Raw genomic sequence first — 25,924 nt, 5'->3', positions numbered from 1 at the left:
CTAATCCCTGGGGCATTGAGCTGGAATTGGAGGTATCACTGTGAACTCATGGTTTTGTGGATATTGACAAAGCTATACATATGTGCGTGGCATATGTGCGTCTGTCTGTCCATAGAGATGTATCAATATATCAATACCGTGGTCTGCACACCTAGCTCCAGATCTTGACTTATAAATGCTGTTCTCGACCAAAAGGAGTCAGGATGCTTGAGAAATGCCCGACTGCAGAGCTGGGAGTGAGAGTCTGCAAATGAACCTAGAATGGAACCTAGAATGTGTTCTTATACCAAAAAGTAAGCTGGTATTCAAAGACCTATGGGGATGAGCCAGAAAGACATGAAAATCAGCTTGAAGAGGCTCTTTCTGGCCATATCTGGGACAGTGTGCAGGTCAAAGTCAACCCCGAAAGCAACAGATTCAAACCTACTGTGTAAAATTGGATTCTATGAGTATTGACATAAATAAGTGAATAAACAAACAGGAGAGATTATTTCTTCCTTACAGTAGATTTCTTTTCCCAAATAAATGTAGAAGAAATGGTAGAGCCAGAGATGCACCATTTGGCAAAATCCCCAGCATAATTAATCCAAGCAAAAGTGAAAGGATGAAAAAACTAGTGGATGAAACTATGGCAAAGTGTAGGTAGGGTATCCACATATCAAAAGACTCTCCTCATAAAGTATTTATTGATCAAAAGATGGAATTAGTAACTGTACAGGAGACAAATCTGACAGCCACCAAAAAGACAAAATAAAGAAAGTTGAACAAAACAACTGGCCTTTACACTTTAAGAATGCCAAGGTCATGAAAGGTTATGAAAGGCAAAGACTGGTGATCATTCCAGGTTTAAGGAGACCAAAGAGACATATGTGGTCCTTACTTGGATGTTGGGCTTGAATTTGTTTTTATTATAAAGGATGCTATTGATATTAACAATTAGTTAAATATGCATAAAATCCGTACTGCAACTTATTCTCAAATGATTCAGAAAAAAAATATATTTAAAGATGATATATACCCATACTTATATACACACACATATGCAGATATATAATAAAGCAAGTGTACTAAATGTTGAAACAGGAACTTAAGTGTGTATGAAAATCCTATGTACTGCTCTTGAAACTTTGCTGTGCATCTCAAGAAATTGCTTCAAAATTGAGAACTAGGGGGGCACTTGACAGGATGAGCACTGGGTGTTATTCTGTATGTTGGCAAATTGAACACCAATAAAAAATAAATTTATTATTAAAAAAAAAACACAAAATTGAGAACTGTGCACAAAATGCTTCCCTGTCACGGCAAGAGGCTCCAGGGAACAAGGGTGGAGTGTGTCCAGGCAGGTGAAGACCAACTGACTGGCCACTGTGGGATTGCTGGCCACGACGCAGGGGGCCCCGTGTCTGAGAGAGCCACTCGGTGACTGTGCAGCACAGGGGAAGCTGTCTCAAAAAACCTCCCAAACATGGAAATAAGGCAAAAGGGATGACTGTCCTTTAAATGTCCTAGCAGAGCCTTGTGTAGGGATTCTGATCCCCTGGGGGCTGTACCAGCATACACTCACTAAACTGTTGACTGGAGCCTGCACTCTGAGCTGTGAGATGGAATTTGTAGAAGATTGGCAAATTACAAGGACTTTTGTCCAGTAGAAGATTATCACCCCGAAGGCCATTAATCAGCTTTGTCTAACTCAGAGCCTTATTTGAGTATTCTTCTCTCATTGGTTATATAGTCGAATCTTGAACACCATGGGGGTTAGAGCTCCAAACCCCCGTAGAGTCAAAAATCCACTTAACTTTTGAGTCCCCCCAAATTTACCCACTAACAGCCTATTGTTGTCCTGAAGACTCACCAGTAAACAGTTGATTAACACACATTTTGTCTGTTCTATGTATTATATATACTGTGTTCTTACAATAAGGTAGGCTACAGAGAAGAAAGTCATAAGAGAAAATACATTTTCAGAGCTATGCTGCATTTATTTAACAAAAAATCTACATGTAAAAAAAAGTCCACATGTAAGTGGATCAGAGCAGTTCAAACTCGTGTTGTTCAAGAGTCAACTGGATTACCACTCTCTTCTCTACTGTTTATTAAAGTAACAGATTAATGAATTTAATCTTTGACATGCCCTCATTCTTCATTTACATGGAAATCATGTTAACTTCCTAAATGTTGCACTTTTAAAAGATTATTTCCTTAAGTGAAGTGGGAGAGCACACAGTGAAAGCAGTTGCTTTCGGATCAGCGGACCAGCGTGCAGAAGATGCCGGAAAGGCAGGGCCCTGGGCTGCTCACCAAGCTTGTCCATGCTCACTCCCTCCACAGCTGCTCTCTCCAGCTGGAAAAAGTCATAGTCAAACCTGTTCAAGTCTTCGCTGCCTCGCTCTGAAGGAAACCCAATGTAGAGGTAGGCGCTGCTGGATCCCAAGATAACGCGGTCCTAGGGAGGAGACGGGTGACTCAGGGGAAGGGCGCTGTGGGGTCAGCCTGCCCCAGGGGAAGCCAAGGCCCCAGGCCCACCAGCTGGGATAAATCACAAGACCTCCATGAGTTCCCCGGACAGGGAAGAGACTTGTGAACGGGGAGGAAGAGGTTGGCATCTTGCTTTTGTGTGCGTGCTTTCATCTGTTTCCTCTGCATCCCACACTGAGCTCCGACTGCATGGGACACTGGGAACCCCAGTGGGGACCAAACAGACCTGGGCCCTCCCATCTAGGACTTTACAGACCAACGGTGTAATAGCCCGAGAGAGATGCTTGAATGAAAGGGGGCACTTCTGCAGAAGGGAGGAGGGGGCCTGATTTGCACTGAGGACCAGAGTGGTCCTCTCCCAAGGTGCACTATTTAAGCTAAGACTTCAGGGGTGGGGAGTTTTAGCAACGCTGAGAAGTCTGCTGCCAGACAGAGCCTGGAATGTTCCCAACAATCAGGAGGTCAGTGCAACGTTCATGCGGAGCAGTGAGGTTGGAAGCAGTGGAGAGAGGGGCAGCTCACACGGGTGTCCTAACAGGTTGGTCACTGAGAATTTCCAGAAGGGTGTGGTCTAATCCCAGCAGCTTGTCCAATAGGCTCCCTGTGGCTACGGTGTGGGGAATGGGTTGAAGAGGGGATTGGGCCACAGGGAGGCTGAGGGGGGCCCCTTTGGTGCTGGGGGCTCTGGCTGGGGTGTGGGGAGGAGATGGAGAGCCCGGTGTCTGCAAGGGGCTGTAGTTTTGTTTCTCATAAAGTGTTAGAGCTGGAAAGGGTCTTGTGAGGTCCAGAGATGAAGTCCAGAGAAGTGAAGTGACCTGCCCAAGAACACATAGTGTGCTACTATCAGGTCTCCCAGCCCCAGGCTGTGACCATGTCCATCATGACACTGTTCCAGAAGGAAACGGGGTGGTTAGCACCCAGCCCTGCCCAGCCCTCGCCACAGCGCAGATGTTGGGGGTACCTCCTGAGAACCCCCTCTCCCAGCTCTTGGGTAGGACTTAGGGAATTTCAGGCAGGAAATGCTACCAGATGCTGCAGCTTTGTCGTGGTCGTGATGGGCACCCCATTGACAACAACGTTGCATTTGCTGTGTGGAGTGACTGTCACTTTCCCGTCCAGATTTGTGAAGGAAGCATGTTTATCTGAAATTCTAAGAAGACAAGAGTTTGTCTAAGTAGCCAAGATAATGAACAGTTAGCGAACAGTTCCAGTGGTCCTTCAGAAACTCCCAGGCCAGCAGGAGCGAGTGGTGGGGAAATGGAAACAAAGCAAAGATGTCTCAGGAGGGATGCTGGGGCATGTGATTAATAATAACGTACACACCACAGAGAAGTTTAGATCCGTTTCTAGGTCTTATAATACGAATCCAGACTTTATATGCTAAGGATCTGGGGATAGATGTCAGAGGTGTCAGAGTGGCTGCCCCCGGGACATTATCTGTGTGCCTGAATGACCAGCTTAACTGTTCTAGAATGTTCCTAGACTCCTTGGTTGTCATGGACTGTTCTGGGTGCTGAGACATGTGTCCATGCATATCCCTGTTTGCTTGGGGCTCAGGGATGCTGTGGGAAAGGTTTTAACCTCAACTCATCTGGAGTTCAGCCATGTACAGATCTGTGTAGGGTGCCCACAGGGAGTGGTCTGGAAAGGGAGATGAGAGGGATCCCCAGGATGAGTCAGGAGAAGGGAGCTGGAAGCTGGTGGGGCAGGGTCAGCACAGGCCTCCTCCTCTCTTCTCCCTGCATGTTGGCTCAGGAGGGCTGAGGTATGTCAGGGGGACGGGTCAGTCAGGCCTCTGTAAGAGCCACCTGGGCCTCCTGGCTGGGAATCCGTGGGCAGCCAGGAAACTCTGGAATGGGAAGGAGCAGTAGGGAGGCCATAGATGTACAGGACAGTCAGGGTTCATGGGGACCACCACAGGGCACCTCGGGGCCTCCCCTTGCAGAGGGTATCACTTCAGAGGCTGGGCTTCCTCTTGGTCCAGCTGGTGAGGGCTCTGAGCACAGAGATCTGAGGATGCCATTGCTTTGGTGGTTAAGACCCCAGAAGACGCAGGCCACTTGTGGCTGGCTCCCTTTTCACTCCCTGGCCTCGTCTGCTTTGTCCCCTTGTACAGAATTATCAAACAGCGTCTAGCACATGGCCTTCCCCTCTGGCCCCACATGAGACCAAGGAGACAAGGTGATGTCTGGAGGAGGAGGTCTGCGGTGAGAGCCTACAAGGACTTACAGGGGCCTCCTCCCGCCCAGCACTGACATGGGGCTCTGGGGACAGGCTGGGACTCTTTGGTTCTGGGTCATCCAGCAGGGTCTGTGGCCTGACTGGGCAGTGACCAGACAAATGTGGAGCTTCGCAGACCAGGCCGTGTGAGCTGAGGTCATGGCTCTCGCACGCGGGACACAAATGGCGTATGCACACTTACCCCAAACCTAGAAGAGGGATGGCATTTGAAGCAGCCCGACCAGCATCACAGGAGCCTTGAAAAGAATGAAGATAATTTATTTTCAAAATTGTCAGAATTTGACCTTGACAAGGGAACGTGTCTCATGTTCAGGCCGTGCCATTTCGTCTTGAGGATGATGGGGTGCAGGGATTTTGCCACCTGGACTTTTTAGTCACAAGTGCTTGGACATCACCCTGCCTTAGGGGTGATTATTTTACTTTCTGCCCTTTTTGTGGGATTCTTGACTTTTTTCAAATTCTACCTGATCAGTGGGAATCCTGGAGGGAGAAACTGTTGAGCCGGGGCCTTGGGAGATGCGTGGAAGCCTGGCCCGGACAAGGTCCTAGTCTGTGAAGCTGTTTCTGTCCTGTCACTGATACCCTGGACATGGCCCAGAGCACCCTCCGGCCCTCCTGGGGGCTGCCCAGCTCCCGGGCCCCACCTCCATCCCGCATGAGCCTTCTCCCGTTGGGGGCCTGTATAGCACTCGCATGCGGAAAGTCAGCTGTTGCTACAATATTGAGGCTATTTTCCAAAATTTGAATAGATTAAAAAATGTGGTCTATACATATAATGGAATATGATTCGGCCTTAAAAAGGAAGGGAGGAGATCTGTATAACCTGCTACATCAGTGAACCTTGAGGGCATTATCCCGGCTGAATCATGCTAGTCACGGAAGGACAGATACCGCATGATTCCAATTATACGGAGTATCTAGAATAGTTGGCGGTTGCCAGGGGCTGGCGTAGGGGCACGTGGAGTTGTTGCTGAATGTGGACAGAGTTCCGGTTTGGGAGGGGACAGGTTCTGGAGTTGGATCGAGGTGATTATTCTAATGCCCCTGAACTACATACTGAAAAATCATCAGCGTGCTGACCTCTACGTTACATATATTTACCATGAAAAGAGAGATTCAAAAGAGAAATGTGCTCCTGAAAGCAAGACACAGGAGCAGGTGCCGAGTGAGTCAAGACGGGGGAGTACCAGCCTGAATGAAGTACTTGAGGACTCCCGTGAGCTGCGGGTCCTCGTTGACGTTGAGAAGGTGTGGGAAGGTCTCCATCATCTGCCGCTCCTGGAGGAGACACGGAGAGGTCCCAGGGCCCGTGGGTTCGGGACAGCAGTGTTCCTGTCCTGTCCACTTTGTGCCAAAGCCCTTTGTCTATGCATCCTGTCAAATCGCCCAGAGAGGCGAACCTGGATGAGGAAGGCCGGGTAGGGCAGGGGCTCTGCAGAGGTGAGAGCCTTGGCAGGTCGGCCGTTGGGGCCTGAGTTCACTGGGATAGGAATGCTGCCCAGCGTAGCTGGTTTCCCTGACTCTGCTCCCCCTTCCTGGCTGCCCTGTCTCATCCCCTTCTACCCTGAATTCTACCCCACTATTTTCTGCAGGTCCCCATATCCCCAGTCATTCCGATGCCCCAGGGAGGTGCCTAATCTGGCTCGTTCTGCCTTGGGCCTCCACTAAACCTGCTACCCTACATCTCATGCTTCCCACATCCTGCTGGTGAGCTCACTGGTAATCAGGCACAGAGGACAAAATGTGGCATGTAGTACTCTCTCCTGGTCACCTGACTGCGTCTCCTCCCTGAGTACAGTATTGATTAGTATTGGGCTTATAGAGGATTCGCAGTCAATTAGAACTAGACTACACTGAGCATGCACACGGAAAGCCTTTAAATCTTGAAATTCCGCTAAAGGGTAAGGAGGGTAAGAATCTTTTCCGTTGTTACTGTCTACACTTCTAGAATCTTTGGGCCCTAACTCAACCTAGCCTCCTGGGGCTGCAGACCTGACCCCACTGCACTCCCCCAGTCTGAGGCTCACCTCCATTCCAGGCTTCATAAGCCTTTCAGGAGCCAGCCTGGACCTCTGCCACTGCTCCCAAAGTGCTCTGAGTCTGGCCCATGACTTGAAGTTTGTGCAGAACCTGTGGCTGCAGGGGGTCGGGTCATGGCGGGAGTGGGCTGTGGATGGGGGCCAAGAGGGTATCTCCCTAACCCACCTACGAAATTCACACCGATCCGATTCACACAATCCGATCCTGGCAGCAAATGCCAAGGAGATACCATGGTTCAGGGGCACACCACACGGTCCCCAGAAGACAGTCCTCAAATTCTCCCCAAACTGTAATTATCAACAGCCTTGGATCTACCTTCAGCCTTACTCATCAACCCTCTTGGCTTCCTTCCTTCTCGCCCCTGTCAACAGCAGTGATGGGAGTCATTTGTCACATATCACACGCCACATCTCACATACTACACACATTCACTGGAAAAAGCAGTCCAGGCAGCCGTGTGTGTCTGGGAACGGGGTGAGGCTCCCGCCAGGTGTCGGCCTCTGCAGGTGGAGGCAGTGAAGCTCACCTGGGCAATGGCCAGGTACTGCTGCTGCCACTCCTCCCGAGCCTGCTCCAGCTGGTGTGCCCAGGTCACCTGGCCGGTCTGCTGTCCGAGGCTCTGATCTGCCAGGAGGCAGGCCGGCAGCTCTGAAAGGGGGGAGGTACTTAAGCGACGGGTCTGCAGTATCAAGGGTGAGGAGCAGAATAACTATAATAAGACTTGACTCCTTCCTCAGCCCAAACTGGGGACTGAACAGAGTGGGAAATTGTGCTGTGCTTACCTGTGAAGAAGAAATCCCTTGGCCATTTCTACAAAGAGTGCTATCATCTTAGTTCATAGGGTCCTAGAGCAAGAAGGCCTTGTATTGGAAGACGCAGGAAGCTCAATATTCTATTTTTCATTCGCGTAGGCATGTGACTGGGGGGAGGCACGTCCTCCCCCATAGACCATTTTTACAGGGAATTCCTGTAAGGCCAGGGCACTCAGGGGGAATCAGACTCAGGTGGCTTCCTGCATATTTTGTGTCTGTGCTTATGAACAGTGGGCATTTGATGCTATGTTCAGGTCATTATCTGGCACGTCCAGTTCATGATGACGCAAAGATTTGGGACTAAGCAGAATCAGGCGTGTAGCAGCCGTAGGCACTGCCTCTAATGTAGGAAGCGCTTTGCTGGGAAGTCTCTGTGTGTCAGGACGTGGGAGTCTGGACATATGCCAGGTGGAGCACCACCCGCCCTGCCCCCAGGCAGCCCGGTGTGCGCGTGCATGCATGTGCACAGAAGTGCTGGAGTCAGAAACGGCTGCCGCTACCTTCGAGCTGCTCCGGAGCAAGGGAGCCCTGCTGGCAGGGCTGGGTGCCAGGGTGCATGGTGGCTGGAGCTCATACTCCCTTAACAAGCATTAAACACCAAGGGTTTGGACCATCTGATATTGCTGTTTTCATGCTAAACACTTTCACCAATTTTATTTCCCCAGTTTTATAATTTGCCTTTTTTTTGGGGGGGAGGGTCCATCCCATTTTAAGTGATTAATAAGCATATTTATATATGCCTCCGTGCTGCCCCCGGAAATCTGAGGCCTTAATTCAAAGCACAGTGGGACACCTTGAGCTCTACTGCTGGCCTTGTGGTTTAATGGGCCTGGTGATGCTCACCAGGTGACGCTACCATGCAGGTAGGGGTGGGCCACTAAGGCTTCTGGAGATGCAAACATCATTGAACTGCATGAGGCCATCAGTAGAACAAATGTCAGACAGCCACCATGCAATTCCGGGAAGATCCTCAAGAGTAGTCTTGGCAGAAACAATGGCTTCGGGATAAAAATGGCAATAAAAATGAGACTAAAGTGACCTTCTAGAAAGAGCAGGGCCATTATTACAACAGCACGTGAATCTGCATTTGCCTCCAAAATAAAGTGTTTTTCCCCAAGGCCAGGGCCCAAATGTTCCCAGAGGCTGCCCTGGGCTGAACTAAGGCTCCAGTGACTTTAAGCAGGTGTTTTCCCCTCAAGCCCCAGGCTGAGCCTGCAGTTGATCCTTCCCTCCATCCCACTGCTGGCCTGGTCCAGGCACTGACTCCAGACTCAGTTTACCTGCCATTCTGGAATTTCCGCGTGCAAGCAGAACTTTGTTGTTCTCCGCCTCTGCCTCTCTCATCAGCATTGAGGTGTTGACCACAGCTTTGTTCTGGATCTTTTTAGCCCTTCCATGTTCAAAGAGGAACACATGATCAGGCCCTGGACCCCTTGCAGAGCACTGGCCAGAAACCCGCAGAGTGGGAGCCTTTCAGCTGGGGTGATTTCAGGCTCCACTATGTCGGGTTCCAGTGAACCATTAAGGCCAAAAGGGACTTAAGGGGCATCCATGGCTCAGATAAACATGAGCAGCTCCTCTGGACCCACAGCCCCACACTGATGTGTCCTGGGCCCTGAACGCATGGTTCTAACCCAGCCCTGGAGGTGCCCCTTGCTGCTCTGCATGTGCCTCAAGTGAGCAGGGTCTTGATGGTTAACTCTTACACTGCCTCTAGTACCCCGCAGGAGATGTGGGACACCCCCAAATATTGCATGGGACGAACTCACGTTCACACACATTACTGACTTGCTCTGCCTCTGAAATCAGAATTTAACAGGGAACCCTGTGTTGTTGTTTACTATCTCTGACCACCTTCCTCCTTTCCCTGAGGAAGAGAGGGTTTCCAAGCCTTGCTCCCACGTCATACAGCCTGTGGCAGATTTGGGATCAGAGCCCAGGACTCTGTGTGCTCCTTCATGTGCATCACGTAGTCTCTCACATGAAATCTCCTGGCCACAGATTTGTATCTGATAAGCAGAGAGATAAAATTGACCTAAAGATCTGATCTTGTGGTCCAGATGCTGCCAGACATCTGCTGGTGTAACACATCTTGAGGCTGTACAGTGTAGGAAGACGCTAGTATGTGTCCCTGAAATGCAAGAGCTCCCTCCCTGAGACGGGGCCAGAGGGAAGTAGTCACTACTTAGTGGCACAGAAACAGCTGTGGTTTTGAGCATCCACCATGTGTCAGGCAGTTTGTGCTGATCTCCTGTGTTCTTCACCTTAACTCTGATGAGAAGTCGCCTCTCTCGATATGGGACGTGGCCAAGGGTTGGGGAGGGAGAGTGTCTTGCCTGAGTTTACATGGCTGGTAGGGCCAGATCCTGACTGACATGCAAGCCCATAGGCTGACGAGTGACACATTACAGCAGGCGAAGGAGTTTCATTTCACTTGCAGCTCCAGCTTCCTGGAACGCGGGCCTGAGAATTCCAAGCTCCCATCTGAACCTGACAGATGAGTCTCTGTGGTGGATTCTCAGTGTCTGCTGTGTGAAAGGGAGGGAGGAGTGGTGGTGGCGTGTGGCTTCTGCCCTGCTTAGAAGTTCCCTTGCCTTGGACCCTCATCTTTTTCAAAAGGGTCAGGAGAAGCAGGATCCAGATGCCTGCCTCCTGCCAGGACTAAGTGTGTGGACTTGCTTCCCTGGCCCCATTGGATAGAAGGAACCTGGTGAGGGTGGACCCTCCCTGGGAAGAGAGATACCGTGACTGTCAAGCCTACTCTGAAGAGTATAATCTGTCTGTGTGGAGGCCTGGAGAAGTGAGAATGAGCTCAGGGAAAGCCGCACCTGCAGAGCTGGAGGGTGGGTGCCAGCCCGGGAGTCGCCTCGCACATACTCACCTTCTCCTATCATTAGCATAAAAGTCCCTTGCCTGCTACTACACAATACCCGTGGGCCGTGTAACAAAGGGAGAGATATGTGAAAGGCCATGCTATTTGGAAACACAGGGAGACTGATGCCAATCACATCAGGATTGGGATCAATTCTCCTTCATTGATCTGAGTCCATGGTACCTCTCCCATGCAGAGCTGGAGTGACCGAGTGATAGGCCAGGAGGGCACCACGTCCCCAGAAATCATTCTGTTCAGCCTTCTCCTGGACCTCTTCCCCAACCACCAACCCATTGGGTACAAGAGTCCGGGAAGAAGCTGACATGTTTACAACTGAGAGCCACTAGGGATAGTAAATATTCATAACCGTACCTTTCAGCATATCTTAACGTGGACAACGTTTCTTCATAGCAGATGTCAGCAGGACTTATGGCTGCTATCTGTAAAGAAAAACATTCCTTCTGGGTTGTGTGATTTTATAGGGGTTTATTGTTGTAGATATTATACAGCTGACGATCATAGAGTATCTTGTGATTTACAGTATCGTTCAAGCTTTTCAACTCTGAAAACACATACAACACACCTTTATAGCCTATACTCCTCCCCTCCTCCCCATACACACACACACATACACACACACACACCCTGAGGCTCAAAGAAAAATCACATGCTTGAGGTCACCCACAGGACCATGGGAAGACCTGAGCCTGGAACCAACCCTGACAGGGTTAATTGTTCCAGAATTCAAATGAGAAAGCAAGCTGAGGTGCACTAGAGGGAACACAGCTGCCCTAGTGGCAGTGCGTAATCTATGGAACTGGAGATCACAATCCAGAGCACGAGGGCCCGGGGAATAACCCTTCCCCTTGGTTTAGCCCTGTGGCTTTTAAGGCTCATTCGTTTTTGTCCTTTGAACAGCAACATTTTCAAGGGAATACTGTTAGCATCTTGTCTTTAGAAATAAAGCACAGGAGGTGTTAGGATAATTGTACTGGAAATGGGATTGGAGCCACAGAGGATCTAGTGCTTGGATGTTGGCTTTTCAGATTCTCTTTTGAGTCACCCCCAACCTCTTCCCAACTACATCTTTTTCTGTCAAAGTGTTGTAGTGCCCGAGTTGGGACCTTATCCTGCAGACCTGGAAGTCCGGCCCTCTTCAGGCATTTGCACAGACCTGCTCAGACCCGTTACTTGACTTTGTAGTCTAACATTCTGAGCATCTTATGGGCACTTTTTTTCCAGGTTCTTGGGGGATGTCCCACTGAGACCCACAGGCCCTGACAGACAACCAGAAAAAATTGAAAATATTTGTAAAGGCTTAGGCAAGATTCAGTGATAGAAAGTAAGGACATCTTATGCTGTGAATTTGGGAGACAGTGCATAGAACAAGCTCTGAAGTGAGCATTTCTCTCCCAATGGGGACAGCAGATTGGAGGCAGGACGAGTTTACCTGGTTTTGTTCCTTCTCACACCTGCAGCTGAAGAGCCGAGAATTTTAACACATTCTACATTGGACCCACTTGGCAAACATTCAATAGTAAGTCTCAAGTCTTTGCTAAGATGACACAGTTCATCTCCTCTGTAATTAAACACCTGCCTCATGTCTCACACATAGTCAAACTGATTTCTAGTCTTGCTGTGAAATGACCACTGATTTAGAATAGTACAACATTATCAGTGTTATTTGAAAAGCTGTATGTTTTTTTCTGATAATAATAGTAACATATGTTCCTTGTTGAGAACCTAAAAACTGCAGAAAAGAATAATTAAATTATTAAAATGAGCAATATTTGAACATCGTAGGAGAAAGAGTTCCAGGAGTCACGAGACATGTAGGAATGTGCTGCTAAATGTAAAATGCGGCACTGTAGTACACCAAGCATAACAATAATAACAATGACAACAGCAGCAACAGCGGAATCAGTCTCACATGTTGTAAGAAAGTCACTTTACCAAAGTAGTTCTGCTGTTGCCGCCCAGAGCTGGCTGCAGCAGTTTGGTCAGAACAGAATCTCTGTAGGGAATGTGCAAGACTTTCTTCCCCATGGCTGCATCAGCTAGAGCACTGGATGAAAAAGAAAATACAAAACAAGAGATTAAAAAAATATATGTTGAGAAGAAATTTGCCTCCCTGGGAATAAGCCAGAAACACCCCCATCCCCTCTTTGGCCCCATAAACCTAAGACATGGCTCTAAAGAATATTCACCAATTGAGACACCTTCTGTACAAAGATGCCAAAGCAAGACAGCTAACCACATGAGCCACTGGCTCAGTCTCTGAACTCAGCCCTGGAAAGAGACCATGACAGATAGTGGGAAGCTGATCTGAAGAAGGAACACACTAAACTTTGTGAGGAGACCCAAAGAGCCTGCAGGCTACTGTAAATCTGTGTATTAGAGGAATTTCTGGAAAGAAGAGGGTGGCCAGCTAGCAGCGTAAAGGCCAGAATGGGGACTGGGTTGAAGTCCTCTTCTTGCTTTTCTCTCACACTGCCTTCAGGAGAGCACATAAACTTAGGACCCTGTATGACAACACACCAGAGAAAGCATGAATAACTGTGTCAGTCTCCACCCCACTCCAGCCACTGCAAAGACAGTGGTGTTGTCATTGATGAGAGACTGATGAAAGTGGGAAGGAAGAGGGAAGCAATCCCATCTGTGGGAAATTATAATTACCAACAGTGACAAGAAATCTATAAAGTTATTTTAGCAGATTTGTAAAAGAAACAAAATGATCTTCTAGAAAGAAATACAGTAATTGAAATGAAAAATACAATGGACAGGTTTTTATTTTTAAGATTTATTTATTTATTTATTTATTTATTTATTTATTTATTTATTTATGATAGACACATAGAGAGAGAGAGAGAGAGAGAGAGAGAGAGAGGCAGAGACACAGGAGGAGGGAGAAGCAGGCTCCTTGCCGGGAGCCCGACGTGGGACTCCATCTGGGGACTCCAGGATCGCGCCCTGGGCCAAAGGCAGGCGCCAAACCACTGCGACACCCAGGGATCCCCACAATGGACAGGTTTAACAGCAAGTTAGACACTTATAATTGGAATTAGTGAGTGATCCCTGGGTGGCTCAGCAGTTTGGTGCCTGCCTTTGGCTCATGGCATGATCCTGGAGTCCTGGGATCGAGTCCCGCGTCAGGCTCCCTGCACGGAGCCTGCTTCTCCCTCTGTTGTCTCTGCCTCTCTCTCGAATAAATAAATAAAATCTTAAAAAAAAAGAAAAAACCCAACCCTGGAATTAGTGAACTAGATGGTTCAAAAGAGATCAACAAGATTGCAGCCTGGAGACACGGAGATGGGAAGCAAGCAAGGAAGGTTGAGTCACGGAGGATAGTGTGAGAAGATTTAAATGGTCTAGTTGAAATTCCAGAAAAGAAGAGGGAAAATGGGCACAGACAGTATATGAGATGTAATGGGTGAGAATTTCCCAATACTGATAAAAATCTTTAATCTATATATATAGAACTATGGAGGACAGGGAATTCCATGCAGAATTAATAAATTCACACTCAAATGCAACATAATGAAACTGGAGAACATCAAAACAAAAGAGCTTAGGGGATACCTGGGTGGCTCAGGAGTTGAGTGCCTACCTTCAGCTCAGGGAGTGATCCCAGAGTTCTGGGATTGAGTTCCACATCAGGCTCCCTACAGGGAGCCTGCTTCTCCCTCTACCTATGTCTCTGCCTCTCTGTGTCTCTCATGAATAAATAAAGTTTAAAAACAAAAGAGCTTAAAAGCAGCTGGAGGAGGGCAAGATAAACTATCTTCAAGAAAATAGCAATTAAACCACCAGGAGAAAGCAGGAGACTGTAACCTTAATGAGCTGAAGAAAATACTGCACATCTATAACTTTAAACCCAGCCAAACTGCCTTCTGAGAATGAGGTGAAATAAAAAAATTTCAACCAAAAAACAGAAATTGCCATCAGCAGGTGATCACTGAAGGAAATTCTACAGAATCTACTTCCACCAAGAGGAGACCGATTTTAGCAACTCTGAGGTTTAAGAAGGAGCAAATAAATTAAAAAATGAAAATTGTGTAAAATAGAAATAATGTCTTTTAGGATTAGAGAAGAATAGAATTAACATACACATCAACAATCACAAATATAGGATGGAAATCCTTGTATTATTCAGGAAGAGGATAAAGCCTTTATTACTAACTAGACTTTGACCAGTTGAACAGATTAAAAAGCTAAATAATAAAATATACTGGATTTTGGTCTATGACAGAGGTAGCATAGAAAATCCGCTGGGGAACGGAGGCACTATTCAACAAGTCTAACTGGAAAAAGTGGTAATCTGTAAGGAAAAAAAATAAGGAAAATGATGCCTACCTTACACTACACACCGAAGTCAACTCCGGATGGATAGGAAATTAAGCAAAATGTAGGGAGACAGCTTTTTTTTTTTTTTTTGTATATATTTTTTAATTGGAGTTCTGTATGCCAACATATAGCGTAACACCCAGTGCTCATCCTGTCAAGTGCCCCCCTCAGTGAGGAGACAGCTTTTGGATTCTACTTTTCTTAAACAAGCCATAAAAAATGCAAAACAAAAATCATTATCATGATTTCTGCTCATCAGTAAACACCTTAAAGTGAAAAAACAAGCTACCTTTTGGGAGAAGATATTACTACATACCTGAGAAAGAGTAATAAAAAATATGTAAAGGACACCTAAAAATCAATATATACAAGAGTGTTCATAGTAACACTATTCATAATAGTCAAAACCTGGATACAAATGAAATATCCATCAATAAGAGAATGGCAGCCTGGGTGGCTCAGCGGTTTAGCACCACCTTCCCGCCAGGGTGTGATCCTGGGGACTCGGGATCAAGTCCCACGTCGGGGTCTGTGCATGGGGCCTGCTTCTCCCTCTGCTTGTGTCTCTGCCTCTCTCTCTGTGTCTCTCATAAATAAATAAATAAATAAATAAATAAATAAATAAATAAATAAATAAATGGATAAATGAATTGTGGTAAATTCCTACAATGGAATTTTATACAGCAATGAGAAAGAACTAATACACTACATAAGAAACACGGTTTAGTCTCACAGACACAGTCCTTAGTGAATGAAGCCAAATGCAAAAGATAGTGACCTCTTTATAAATGGTCACATTTAGATGAAAATCAATATAGTTAGGCAAAATCAATTATTAGTGGCAAAGATCAATTTCTTTTGGTGGGAATAAAAGCTAGGAGGAGGGTACGAGGGAGCTTTCTGGATTTTGGAAATGTTTTGTTATCTTGAACTGGGTAGTAATTACATAGATATATGCATATAAAAATTCAGTGAGCTGAACATTTAAGATTTGTGTACTTCACGTAATTTATACTTTGATCACTTAAAAAAGAACAAGATCCAAAAGACAGTATAATATTTACCCTTTTTGTACATTTTCAAAAATGAATGCCACTAACTAATAATATTCACAAGTGATAAAGCAAGGGTAAGAGAAGAAAGGAAGTGAGGGACAGAGGGACAATAAGCAAAATTCAAGATGGTGGTTGCCTCCAAGGGAAGCATAGCAGAGAAATACCAACTGTTTCTTGGGTTGGGTGGTGACTTTACTAGTGTTTTTAGTTTTATTAAAAACTAGTAAGTTTAAAGCATATAGGAGGACCAGGCATGAACCAATGATGACAGTGGGTCTTGAACCAAGGGTTTATGATCAATCTGATTTTGTATTTCTGAAATTATTTTTATGGTGGAAATAAATACCCATGCACCAATTATTTACCTGATAACAATTCCTAAATTGGTTAAACTTAAGTTAACTCGTGATCCTTCCCTCAGTCTATCTCCTTCAGATCCTGAAGATTTTTGTCTTTCACTTCCTGCTAAATCCACTAAATTAATACTGGATTGCTTGGTGAGGTCTCTGTCTAGGAAAACCTGTAGAAAAGTGCCATAAATCATGTTATTAGAGTGGTAGTAGGCTACCTATAAAGTTAATCCAGTTCACACTTTAAAATATTTTTTCTAATTGTACTTTACATTCAAAAATATATAATAAAACTTACAAATTAAAAGGCTACCTTGGGGGTGCCTGGGTGGCTCAGTCAGTTAGGTATCTGACTCTTCTTCTTTTTTTAAAAGATAGTATTTATTTATTTGACAGAGAGAGAGCACAAGTAGGCAGAGTGGCAGGCAGAGGGAGAGGGAGAAGCAGGCTCCCTGCTGAGCACAGAGCCGGATGTGGGGCTCAATCCCAGGACCCTAGGACCAGGACCCTGGGATCACAACCTGAGCCAAAGGCAGGCACTTAACTGACTGAACCACCCAGATGCCCCAAGTGTCCAACTCTTGATTTTGGTTCAGGTCATGATCTCAGGATCGTGAGATCAAGTCCCTTGTCAGACTATGTGCTAGGCATGGAGCCAGCTTAAGATTCTCTCTCTCTACTTCTGTACTGCCTCCCTCCCCCTGCTCACTCTCTTTTCTCTCTCTCTCTCTCTCTCTCTCTCTCCCTCTCTCTATATATACATAAAAAAAGGCCATCTTCTTTACAATGACATTTCACAATAATACATTGCCAGGCCCAAATGTCTTAGTTGCTCCTTCTCAATTTTGCAAAGCTATTTCCAGTGGTATATTAGATACCAATTAATTCTCTAGTATTTCTGTGATCAAACATTTTAATAGAAAATACTGGGAAATCTGCAAAATAAGTAACTGTTCAGGACAGTGTGGTCATGCAGGGAAGGGAAAAGAATGTGGATTTTAGAATGTGACAGACCCCCTCACTGGTTACATAACCATAATTCTTTGTAGAATTTCAACTATTTCGGTTGGAAAACAGGGATCATAGCATATTATTGGAGTGTTAGGAGGGTAACAGATAAGAGAAGTCATGGTTCCAACCATGGTTGGCATACAGTAACAGATATTAATATTATTACTGATAGCAGGAAGCACAGTGTGACACTAGATCTCTACACACATTTTTCCAGTGGATTTCTTCCCTTGCCTCTAAAACATTAAGTTATAAAAATAGCAAGGCAAACCATATACAAGTTTTATGAGTGTTACTAACATTGTAAAATCATCTGAGTAGTACTTAAAGTTAATAAATTCTTTATTTTTTTACTTAAATCATTTATTTATTTATTTATTTATTTATTTATTTATTTATTTATTTATTTATTTATGGGAGAGCACACGTGCATATACAAGCAGGGTTGGGGGGCAGAGAGAGTGAACAAGCAAAGGGAGGGTAAGAGGGAGAGAGAGAGAGAGAGAGAGAGAGAGAGAGAGAGAATCTTAAGCAGACTATCCACGAGTGTGGAGCTGCACATGGGGCTCAATCTCATGACCCTGAAATCATGTCCTGAGCTGAAACCAACAATCAGGTGCTTAACTAACTGGGCCACCTGGGTGCCCTTATATTTTTACTTTTAATCAAAGGGCAGTTTACATAAAACATTACATTAGTTTCAGGTGTGCAACATAGTGATTTGGCAATTATATAATTTACAAAATGCTCACCATGATGAGTGGAGTTATCATCTGTCACCATACAATGTCATTACAATATTACTGACTGTATTCCCTATGCTGTACTTTTCATCCCTGTGACTTATTTTGTTAACTAAAGGTTTGTACATCTTACTTGCCTTCACCTGTTTCACCCATCTTTCCAAACTCTCCCTACTGGCAACCACCAGTTCTCTGTATCTATGAGTCTGTTTCTATTTGTGTGAGTTTGTTCTTTGTCTTATGTTTTAAGATTCCACATACAAGTGAAGTAATGTGGTATTTTTCTTTCTCTGATTTATTTCACTTAGCATAATACCCTATAGGCCCTTCCATATTGTACTGAAAGGCAATATTTCATTCTTTTTTAAAGCTAAGTAATATTTCATTGGGTATATATACCATATGGTATTATTAGACACTTAGATTGTTTCTTTTTTCTTCTTTCTTTCTTTTTTAGATTTTATTTATTTATGAGAGAGAGAGAGAGGTGGGGTGGCTGAGACAGAAAGAGAAGCTGGCTCCCCACAGAGCAGGGAGCCTGATGTGGGACTTGATCCCAGGACCCTGGGATCACAGCTTGAGCCAAAGGCAGATGTTAAATGGACTGAGCTACTCAGGTGCTCCACTTAGGTTGTTTCTATATCTTGGCTATGGTAAATAAATAGAGGTGCATATATCTTTTTGATTTAGTGTTATCATTTTCTATCTATCATTTGAGTAAGTAATTCAGCAGTGGAATTACTGGATCATCATGGTATTTCTATTTTTAATTTTTTGAAGAGCCTCCACACTGTTTTCCATGGTGGCTGCACCAATTTTCATTCCCATCAACAGTGCACAAGGATTTCCCTTTCTCTACATCCTAGCCAACACTCGTTATTTCTTGTGTTTGGATTTTAGCCACTCTGACAGGTGGGAGGTGGTATCTTATGATTTTGATTTGCATTTCCCTGATGATGAGTGATGTTGGGCATCTTTTCATGTGTCTGTATGTCTTCTTTGGGACAATGTCCATTCAGATTCTTTGTCCAATTTTTAAGTCAAATTGTTTTTTATTTTGTTTTTTTGATGTTCATAAATTCTTTTTCCTTTTCTTTTTTTTTTTTTTGATGTTCATAAATTCTTTATGTATCTTGGATACTAACCCCTTACTGGATATGTCATTTGCAAATATCTTCTCCCATTCTGTAGGCTGCCTTTCCATTATGTGGATGGGGTCCTTTGCTGTGCAAAAGCTTTTTATTTTGATGTAGTCCCAACTATTTATTTTTGGTTTTGCTTCCCTTGTCTGAGGAGATAGATCCAGAAAAATATTGCTAAGACTGTTATCTGAGTATTTACTGCCTATGTTTTCTTTTTTTTAAAACATAGATTCGGTTATCACTTTTAGATCTTTAATCAATTTTGCATTTATTGTTGTGTATGGTGTTAAAAAGTGTTCTAGTTTCATTATTTTGCACATAGCTGGCCAGCTTTCCCAACACCATTTATTGAAGAGACTGTCTTTTCTCCCATTGTATATTATTTCCTTTGTTGTAGATTAATTGACCATAAAAGCATGGGTTTACTTCTGGGCTCTCTATTCTGTTCCATTCATCTACATGTCTGTTTCTGTGCCAGTACCATACTTGTTTACTATAGCTTTGTAGTATAGTTTGAAATCTGGGATTACAATTCCTCCAGTTTTATTCCTCTTTCTCAAGGTTGCCTTGGCTATTTGGAGTCTTTTGTGGTTCCATACAAATTCTAGGATTATTTGTTTTACAAAAAAAAAGTACTATTGATATTTTGATGGGGGTTGCATTGAATCTGTGGCTCACCTTGGGTACTATAGACATTTTAACAATATTTGTTCTTCCAACCTACGAGCATGGAATGTCTCTCCATTTATTTGTTTCTTCTTCAGTTTCTTTTATCAATGTCATGGTTTTCAGAGGATATTTCTTTTACTACCTTGGTTAAATTTATTCCTGTGTATTTTATTCTTTCTAAAAGAATTGTAAATGGAATTAATTTCTCTTTCTGCTAGTTCATTATTAATGCATAGAAATAGAAATATACAGATTATTGTGTATTAATTTTATATCCTGAAACTTTACTGATTTCATTTATTAGTTCTAATAGTTTTTTTTTTGGTAGTCTTTAGAGTATTCTGTGTATAGTATCATTTTACTGCAAATAATGAAATTTTTACTTCTTCTTCACTTATTTGGATGCCTTTTCCATGTCTGATCACCTCATTGCTTTGGTTAGGACTTCCAGTATTGTGTTGGATAAAAGTGGCAAGAATGCACATCCTTGCCTTTTTCCTCATCTTGGAAGAAAAGCTGTTAGTTTTTCACTATCGAGTATGATGCTGGCTGTGAGTTTGGCACATGTGGATTTTTTTAGACACATTGAGATGTTCCCCTTAAATCTACTTTGTTGAGAGTTTTCACCGTGAACACATGTTTTGTCAAATGCTTTTATCTGCATCTGTTAGGATAATGATATGACTTTTTATCCTTCATTTTGTTAATGTGGTGCATCACATTTGATTGATTTGCAAATATTGACCCCTCTTTACATCCCTGCAATAAATCCCAATTGATATATGGGGGAGGATACTTTTAATGTATTGCTGAATTTGGTTTCTTGAAGATTTTTGCATCTATATTCATCAGGGATATTGATCTGTAATTTTCTTTTTTCATCAGCATATTTCTAGTCTCATAATGTGAATTTGGAAGTTTTCTTTCCTCTCCCATATTTTGGAATAGTTTGAAAGGATATTAACACTTCTTTAAATGTTTGGTAGAGGGACACCTGCGTGACTCAGTTGGTTGAGTGTTTGATTCTCCATTTCCATTCAGGTCATGATCTCACAGTTGTGAGTTGAAGCCCCATATCAGGCTCCATGCTCAGTAGACAGTATGCTTGAGATTCTCTCCCTCTCCCCCCTTCCCAATCATGTTCATTCTCACACATGAGCTCTCTCTCTCTCTCTCTCTCTCAATCTCAATCTCTCTCTCTAAAATAAATAAATAAATCTTTAAAAAAATAAATAAAATAAATGTTTGGTATAATTCATCTGTGAAGCTATCTGGTCCTGTACTTTTGTTTGTTGGGAGTTCTTTGATTATGAATTCACTTTTGTTACTAGTAATTATTCTGATCAGATTTTCTATTTCTTCCTGATTCAGACTTGGAAGATTGTTTCTAGGAGTTTATCTATTTCTTCTAGATTGTCCAATTTGTTGGTGTATAATCTTTTCTGGTAGTCTCTTCTAATCCTATTTGCTTTTCTTTCGCTGCCCTTTAGATGTTCCTTTTATTATTAATTTTTTTAAATTTTTATTTATTTATTTATGATAGTCACACACAGAGAGAGAGAGAGAGGCAGAGACACAGGCAGAGGGAGAAGCAGGCTCCATGCAGGGAGCCCGACGTGGGATTCGATCCCGGGTCGCCAGGATCGCGCCCTGGGCCAAAGGCAGGCGCCAAACCACTGTGCCACCCAGGGATCCCTTATTATTAATTTTTGACATTTTAATTATTAAGTGTCTTGGTGTAGACCTCCTTGAGTTCTTTTTGTTTGGGGCTCTCTGTGATTCCTGGACCTGGATGTCTGTTTTCTTCCCAAGGGTTAGGGAAGTTTTTAGCTATTATTTCTTCAAAAAAAGTTTTTTACGCCTTTCTCTCTCTCTTCTCTTTCTGGGACCCAAAGAATGCAAATGTTATTATGTTGGATGTTGACCCAAAAGTCTCACAACCTATGCTCATTTTAAAATTCTTGTTTTTTTAAATTGCTCTTCAGCTGGGTACTTTCCACCACCCTGTTTTCCAGATTGCTGATCTGTTGTTCTGTGTCCTCCAATCTGCTGTTGATTCCTCCTAGTGTCTGATTTTTCATTTCAGTTATTGAACTACTCAGCTATGATTGGTTCTTTTTATATTTCTCTTTGTTGGAATTCTCACTGAGCTCATCCACTCTTCTCTCTAGTCTGCAGAGCACCCTATCATTTGAACTCTTTATCAAGCAGATTACTAATCTCCATTTTATTTAGTTCTTTTCCTGATGTTTTGTCTCATTTTTTTGTTTGGAATGTATTTTTTTGTCTCCTCATTTTGTCTGACTCTTTGTTTCTATGTACTAAGTAGGTTAACTATGTCTCCTGGTCCTGACAGTAGTGGCCTTGTGTAGAAGGCATTATGTGGGTCCAGCAACACAACCCCCCCACCCAGTCAGCACAACCAGGCACTTCAGGGATGTCTGTTGTGTGAGCTGTGTGCACCTCCTGTGTAACTGCTATGACCATTGCAGGTATAGTGGTGGGTAGAGCTGGCTCCCAGAACAGCTTGCTGAGAGACCTGACTGTAGCTGCTACAGGTGTGCTGGTGGTCAAGACTGGCTCCTCTCCTCCTTGGGACAGGAGTCTCTTTGGAGGGGTGCTTCTAGGGGTGGGTGGGTTTATCCACAGAGAAACACTAAGGCAGGGCAAACAGTGTTAAAAAGATGGATGTAAAGTGTCAGAACTGGCTCCTGCAAGGACTGACTGGTAAGGCTGAAGGAGATCAAGAAAAATAGCACCTGCCAGCACTCTTATTCCTTGAGAAAGTTCCTATAGATCTCTGATCCTCTGGCACATGCCCTAAAATTAGTCAATAAATCTTCTTCATGTATAACCTAGGCACTTTTTAAACTACTGCTTTTCTCCTGGGTCTCATAGTGTATGTAGGAGCATGTAGTATGTTGACCCTTTGAGGGACTCTCAGTTTCTTATAGCTCTTCATCTCTCCCAGAGTTGAGTCGACTAATTTTCAAAGCCCGACGTGGTAGGGCTTGTCTTCCTGGTGCACAGTCTCCAGGGCAGGGGGTGCCTGATGTAAAGCTTGATATCCTTACTCAAGAAATACCTTGGTACCTGTGATATCCTTCAGGCTTTGAGGGTCACTGTGCCTGTGGTTTGATTTCCAGCTAGCTCTCTGCCCCTCCTACTCTTTTCTGTCTTTAGTTGTGGAAGAGCTGTTCTTTCAGTCTCCAGAATGAGTTGGATCATGTGTAATTGTTGCCTCTGTGTGTCGGTGGAAGGAGGTGAGCTCAGAGCCCTCTCTGCCATCTTCTCAGTCATCCTCCAAAGTTCTTTAAAATGTAGGTTCTTCTCTAAGCTTCCTGGCATTCTTGCAGGATTGCCATTTGTCTTATTTTACAGACTAGGATGCTGAGACTAAGGATGAATAAGTTATTTCCCAAAGTTCCAAAGCTGGTAAACAAAGAGTCAGGTAGAGTTCAGTGTTTTCCCATTATTCCTGGTTAGAGCAGGGTAATCTTCATTTATTACCATTTTACCTATTACTAGGGCTGTGGCTTTGGGAACAGAGATGGTGAAATCATAGTTTTTTTTTAAGATTTTATTTATTTATTCATAGAGATGCAGGGAGAAAGAGAGGCAGAGACACAAGCAGGCTCCATGCAGAGAGCTCAACATGGGACTCCATCCAGGGTCTCCAGATCACGCCCTCGGCTGCAGGTGGCGCAAAATCGCTGCACCACCAGGGCTGCCCGATGGTGAAATCATAGTTAACTGTACTATTTACTCAGGCTTTGTAAATACCTTTTTCTGAATCAAACTGGTGATGATCTATAGTTTACTAGTTTACTGATATCTACCAAGAAGTATGGAGGAGAAAAATGTGCTCAGTTTTGTGAAAAAAATCTAGTTAATGGAGAGTTATATGGATTAGCTAGTTTCAAAGACTTTATCTTGCTACTTCCAAGTATCAGAAAGGTAGTTCAGTATCTGGTGGTTCTCTAGGCTCGTGGATCTGAAAGCTGATCATCATCATCCTGGGGAGCCTGGGTGGAGCAGGGATGTGGGGAGGTAGGAAAAGAGCAAGTACCTCACTTTCTCCTGTTTCTGACTCCATAGCCCATGGTTGGAAGTAGCCACCTTAACCTGTAGGTCAAATCTGAAAGGATTCCATAGTATTCACCAACTCATCATGCCACTGGGAACCCTTCCCATGGACCACGCTTGGTGGGAAACTGAGACAGTGGCCTTCCCTTGAGTCTCACCTGCTTGAACTGAATGGTAATGACCATATGAGACCGACTGCTGCTGGCATTCATGTTGGTCGATGCTGTAGTCCTTATCTTTGTCCCTTGTTCCATCAGCCTTTCAATCTGTGCATAGTTCTCACAGGGCACTGACTTCAGGCCGTCCACATAAAAGCCCAGCTGTTGATCTTCTCTCACTTTTAGTCTCTCAGGTTTCTTGGTTCTAGATAGCAAGTCTCTTATCTATGGAAAAAAGAATAAATAATGTAAACTTCAGAAAGGCAGGGATTTCTTTTTATTTCACTGTTAGATCTCTACCTAGAATATGTTAAATGCTCAATAAAAACTTATTAGATGAATGAATAAATGTTAATTATCTGTAGGTATTAGACAAGCCCATAATTTAGGTAATAAATGAGGGAAGGGCACTTGGGTGGCTCAGGTCATGATCCCAGGGTCCTGGGATGGAGCCCCACGATGGGTTCCCTGCTCAGCGGGAAGTCTGCCTCTTCCTCTCCCTCTGCCCCTCTCCCTGCTCATGCTCTCTCTGTTTTTCTCAAATAAATAAATAAATAAATAAATAAAATCTTTAAAAAAAGAAATAGGGGAATGACAAGAGGGAAACCTGTTGTAATTAGTGATGTAAGCATAATTTTAAAAAATTCAGTTCTAGTATTTTCTAGTATCTGGAGCACTCTAATCAGCCTGTGAACTCCCTTTGGGTGGGACCAGGGCTTTTTACTAGTGAATCCTGACATAGTTCCTGACATAGAAGAGGCACTCAGTGAATGATTTTTGACAGGACAGTGTAACCAGAGCTAGGCTAACAAATAATGTTTAGTATGTTGCATGTAGGATGCTGCAGAGCTGCTTCTGCAGCATGATAAAATATTGGAATAGGTATGTATAGGTGTCTGGCTTTCAAAAGGTGCTTCTAAAACATTTGTGCTTGAAACCCTTATTCTCTTCTTTTTTAAAAAAATACTTTATTTATTCATTCATGAGAATACACAGAGAGGAGAGAGAGAGAGACAGAGACACAGGCAGAGGGAGAAGCAGGCTCCATGCAGGGAGCCCAACATGGGACTCGATCCCGGGTCTCCAGGATCACGCCCCAGGCCAAAGGCAGCACTAAACCGCCGAGCCACCCGGGCTGCCCCCTTATTCTCTTCTTGACATAAACATTTGCCTAGGAATCTTGCTAACCATTTTATTTGATTACCAATTCCTTTGTGGATATTATAAAAATACATTATCCTAGCCCCTCTCTGAATTATAACAAATTCAACAAATTATAACAAATTCAACAAGTTATAACAAATTATAACTTCATTATAAATGAAGTCTTATTTTACTGAAAACAGTGATAAATGAAAATAAAAATAAATATTAGATAGTAACATTCTAAGTACCTAATATAAGCAGAAGGCATGATCTGCCTAGATGAGATCATGCTCCCATAAATGCCACCATTTTGAACTCTACTTCCAAGGGAAACTGATTCAATCCAAACAGTATTTGCTATAGTCAAACCTAACAAGAGAATATGGGTGATTCTTTGGATCTCATTATCAGAGATTTGTGAGATGTCCCACCTAGACCTTGGCTTTGGGTGAAAGCCCATGTTGCCTCTCACCCAAGAAAAGCTACTTCTGATAAGGCCAAGTAGATCCTACTGTGGGATTCTGTAGAGTCATAGACCCCAGAGGGGCGGTTGGTGTTATATGGTGCAGAGATATCTAGACTGGGAACCTGAAAACCTGGATTCTTAGTCCTGGTTCTGCCTCTAACCTGGGAGTGCTTTGGAAAATCTCTTACTTTTCCAGTGCTCATAATAGGAGGGGATGGATTCAATTATCTCTGAGACTTCCCCCAGCTCTGGTATTCTATGGCCTTACATCCTAGAGCCAAGGCAAGATCACAGATTGAAACTCGGTCAAGCCA

General features: G+C 43.9%; 1 protein-coding gene across 1 annotated transcript in view; it reads right to left on the bottom strand.

The window, feature by feature from the left end:
* Window positions 1–25,924, bottom strand: part of LOC140635502 (kinesin-like protein KIF28P) — a 61,589-nt gene that overhangs the window by 13,054 nt on the left and 22,611 nt on the right. Inside the window, exons 5-14 of the mRNA XM_072830251.1 lie at window positions 23,999–24,223; window positions 16,205–16,359; window positions 12,394–12,505; window positions 10,813–10,880; window positions 8,849–8,958; window positions 7,283–7,404; window positions 5,904–5,994; window positions 4,898–4,952; window positions 3,502–3,625; window positions 2,299–2,443 (exon numbers count right to left, since the gene is read on the bottom strand). Of these exons, the coding sequence (XP_072686352.1) occupies window positions 2,299–2,443; window positions 3,502–3,625; window positions 4,898–4,952; window positions 5,904–5,994; window positions 7,283–7,404; window positions 8,849–8,958; window positions 10,813–10,880; window positions 12,394–12,505; window positions 16,205–16,359; window positions 23,999–24,223 (1,207 nt within the window). The remainder of the gene's footprint in view (window positions 1–2,298; window positions 2,444–3,501; window positions 3,626–4,897; window positions 4,953–5,903; window positions 5,995–7,282; window positions 7,405–8,848; window positions 8,959–10,812; window positions 10,881–12,393; window positions 12,506–16,204; window positions 16,360–23,998; window positions 24,224–25,924) is intronic.

Source organism: Canis lupus, chromosome 6 (assembly GCF_048164855.1).
Source record: "Canis lupus baileyi chromosome 6, mCanLup2.hap1, whole genome shotgun sequence".
Lineage (NCBI taxonomy): Eukaryota > Metazoa > Chordata > Mammalia > Carnivora > Canidae > Canis > Canis lupus.
Note: the sequence above shows the minus strand (reverse complement) of the source record. Positions and strands in the feature narration are given on the sequence as shown.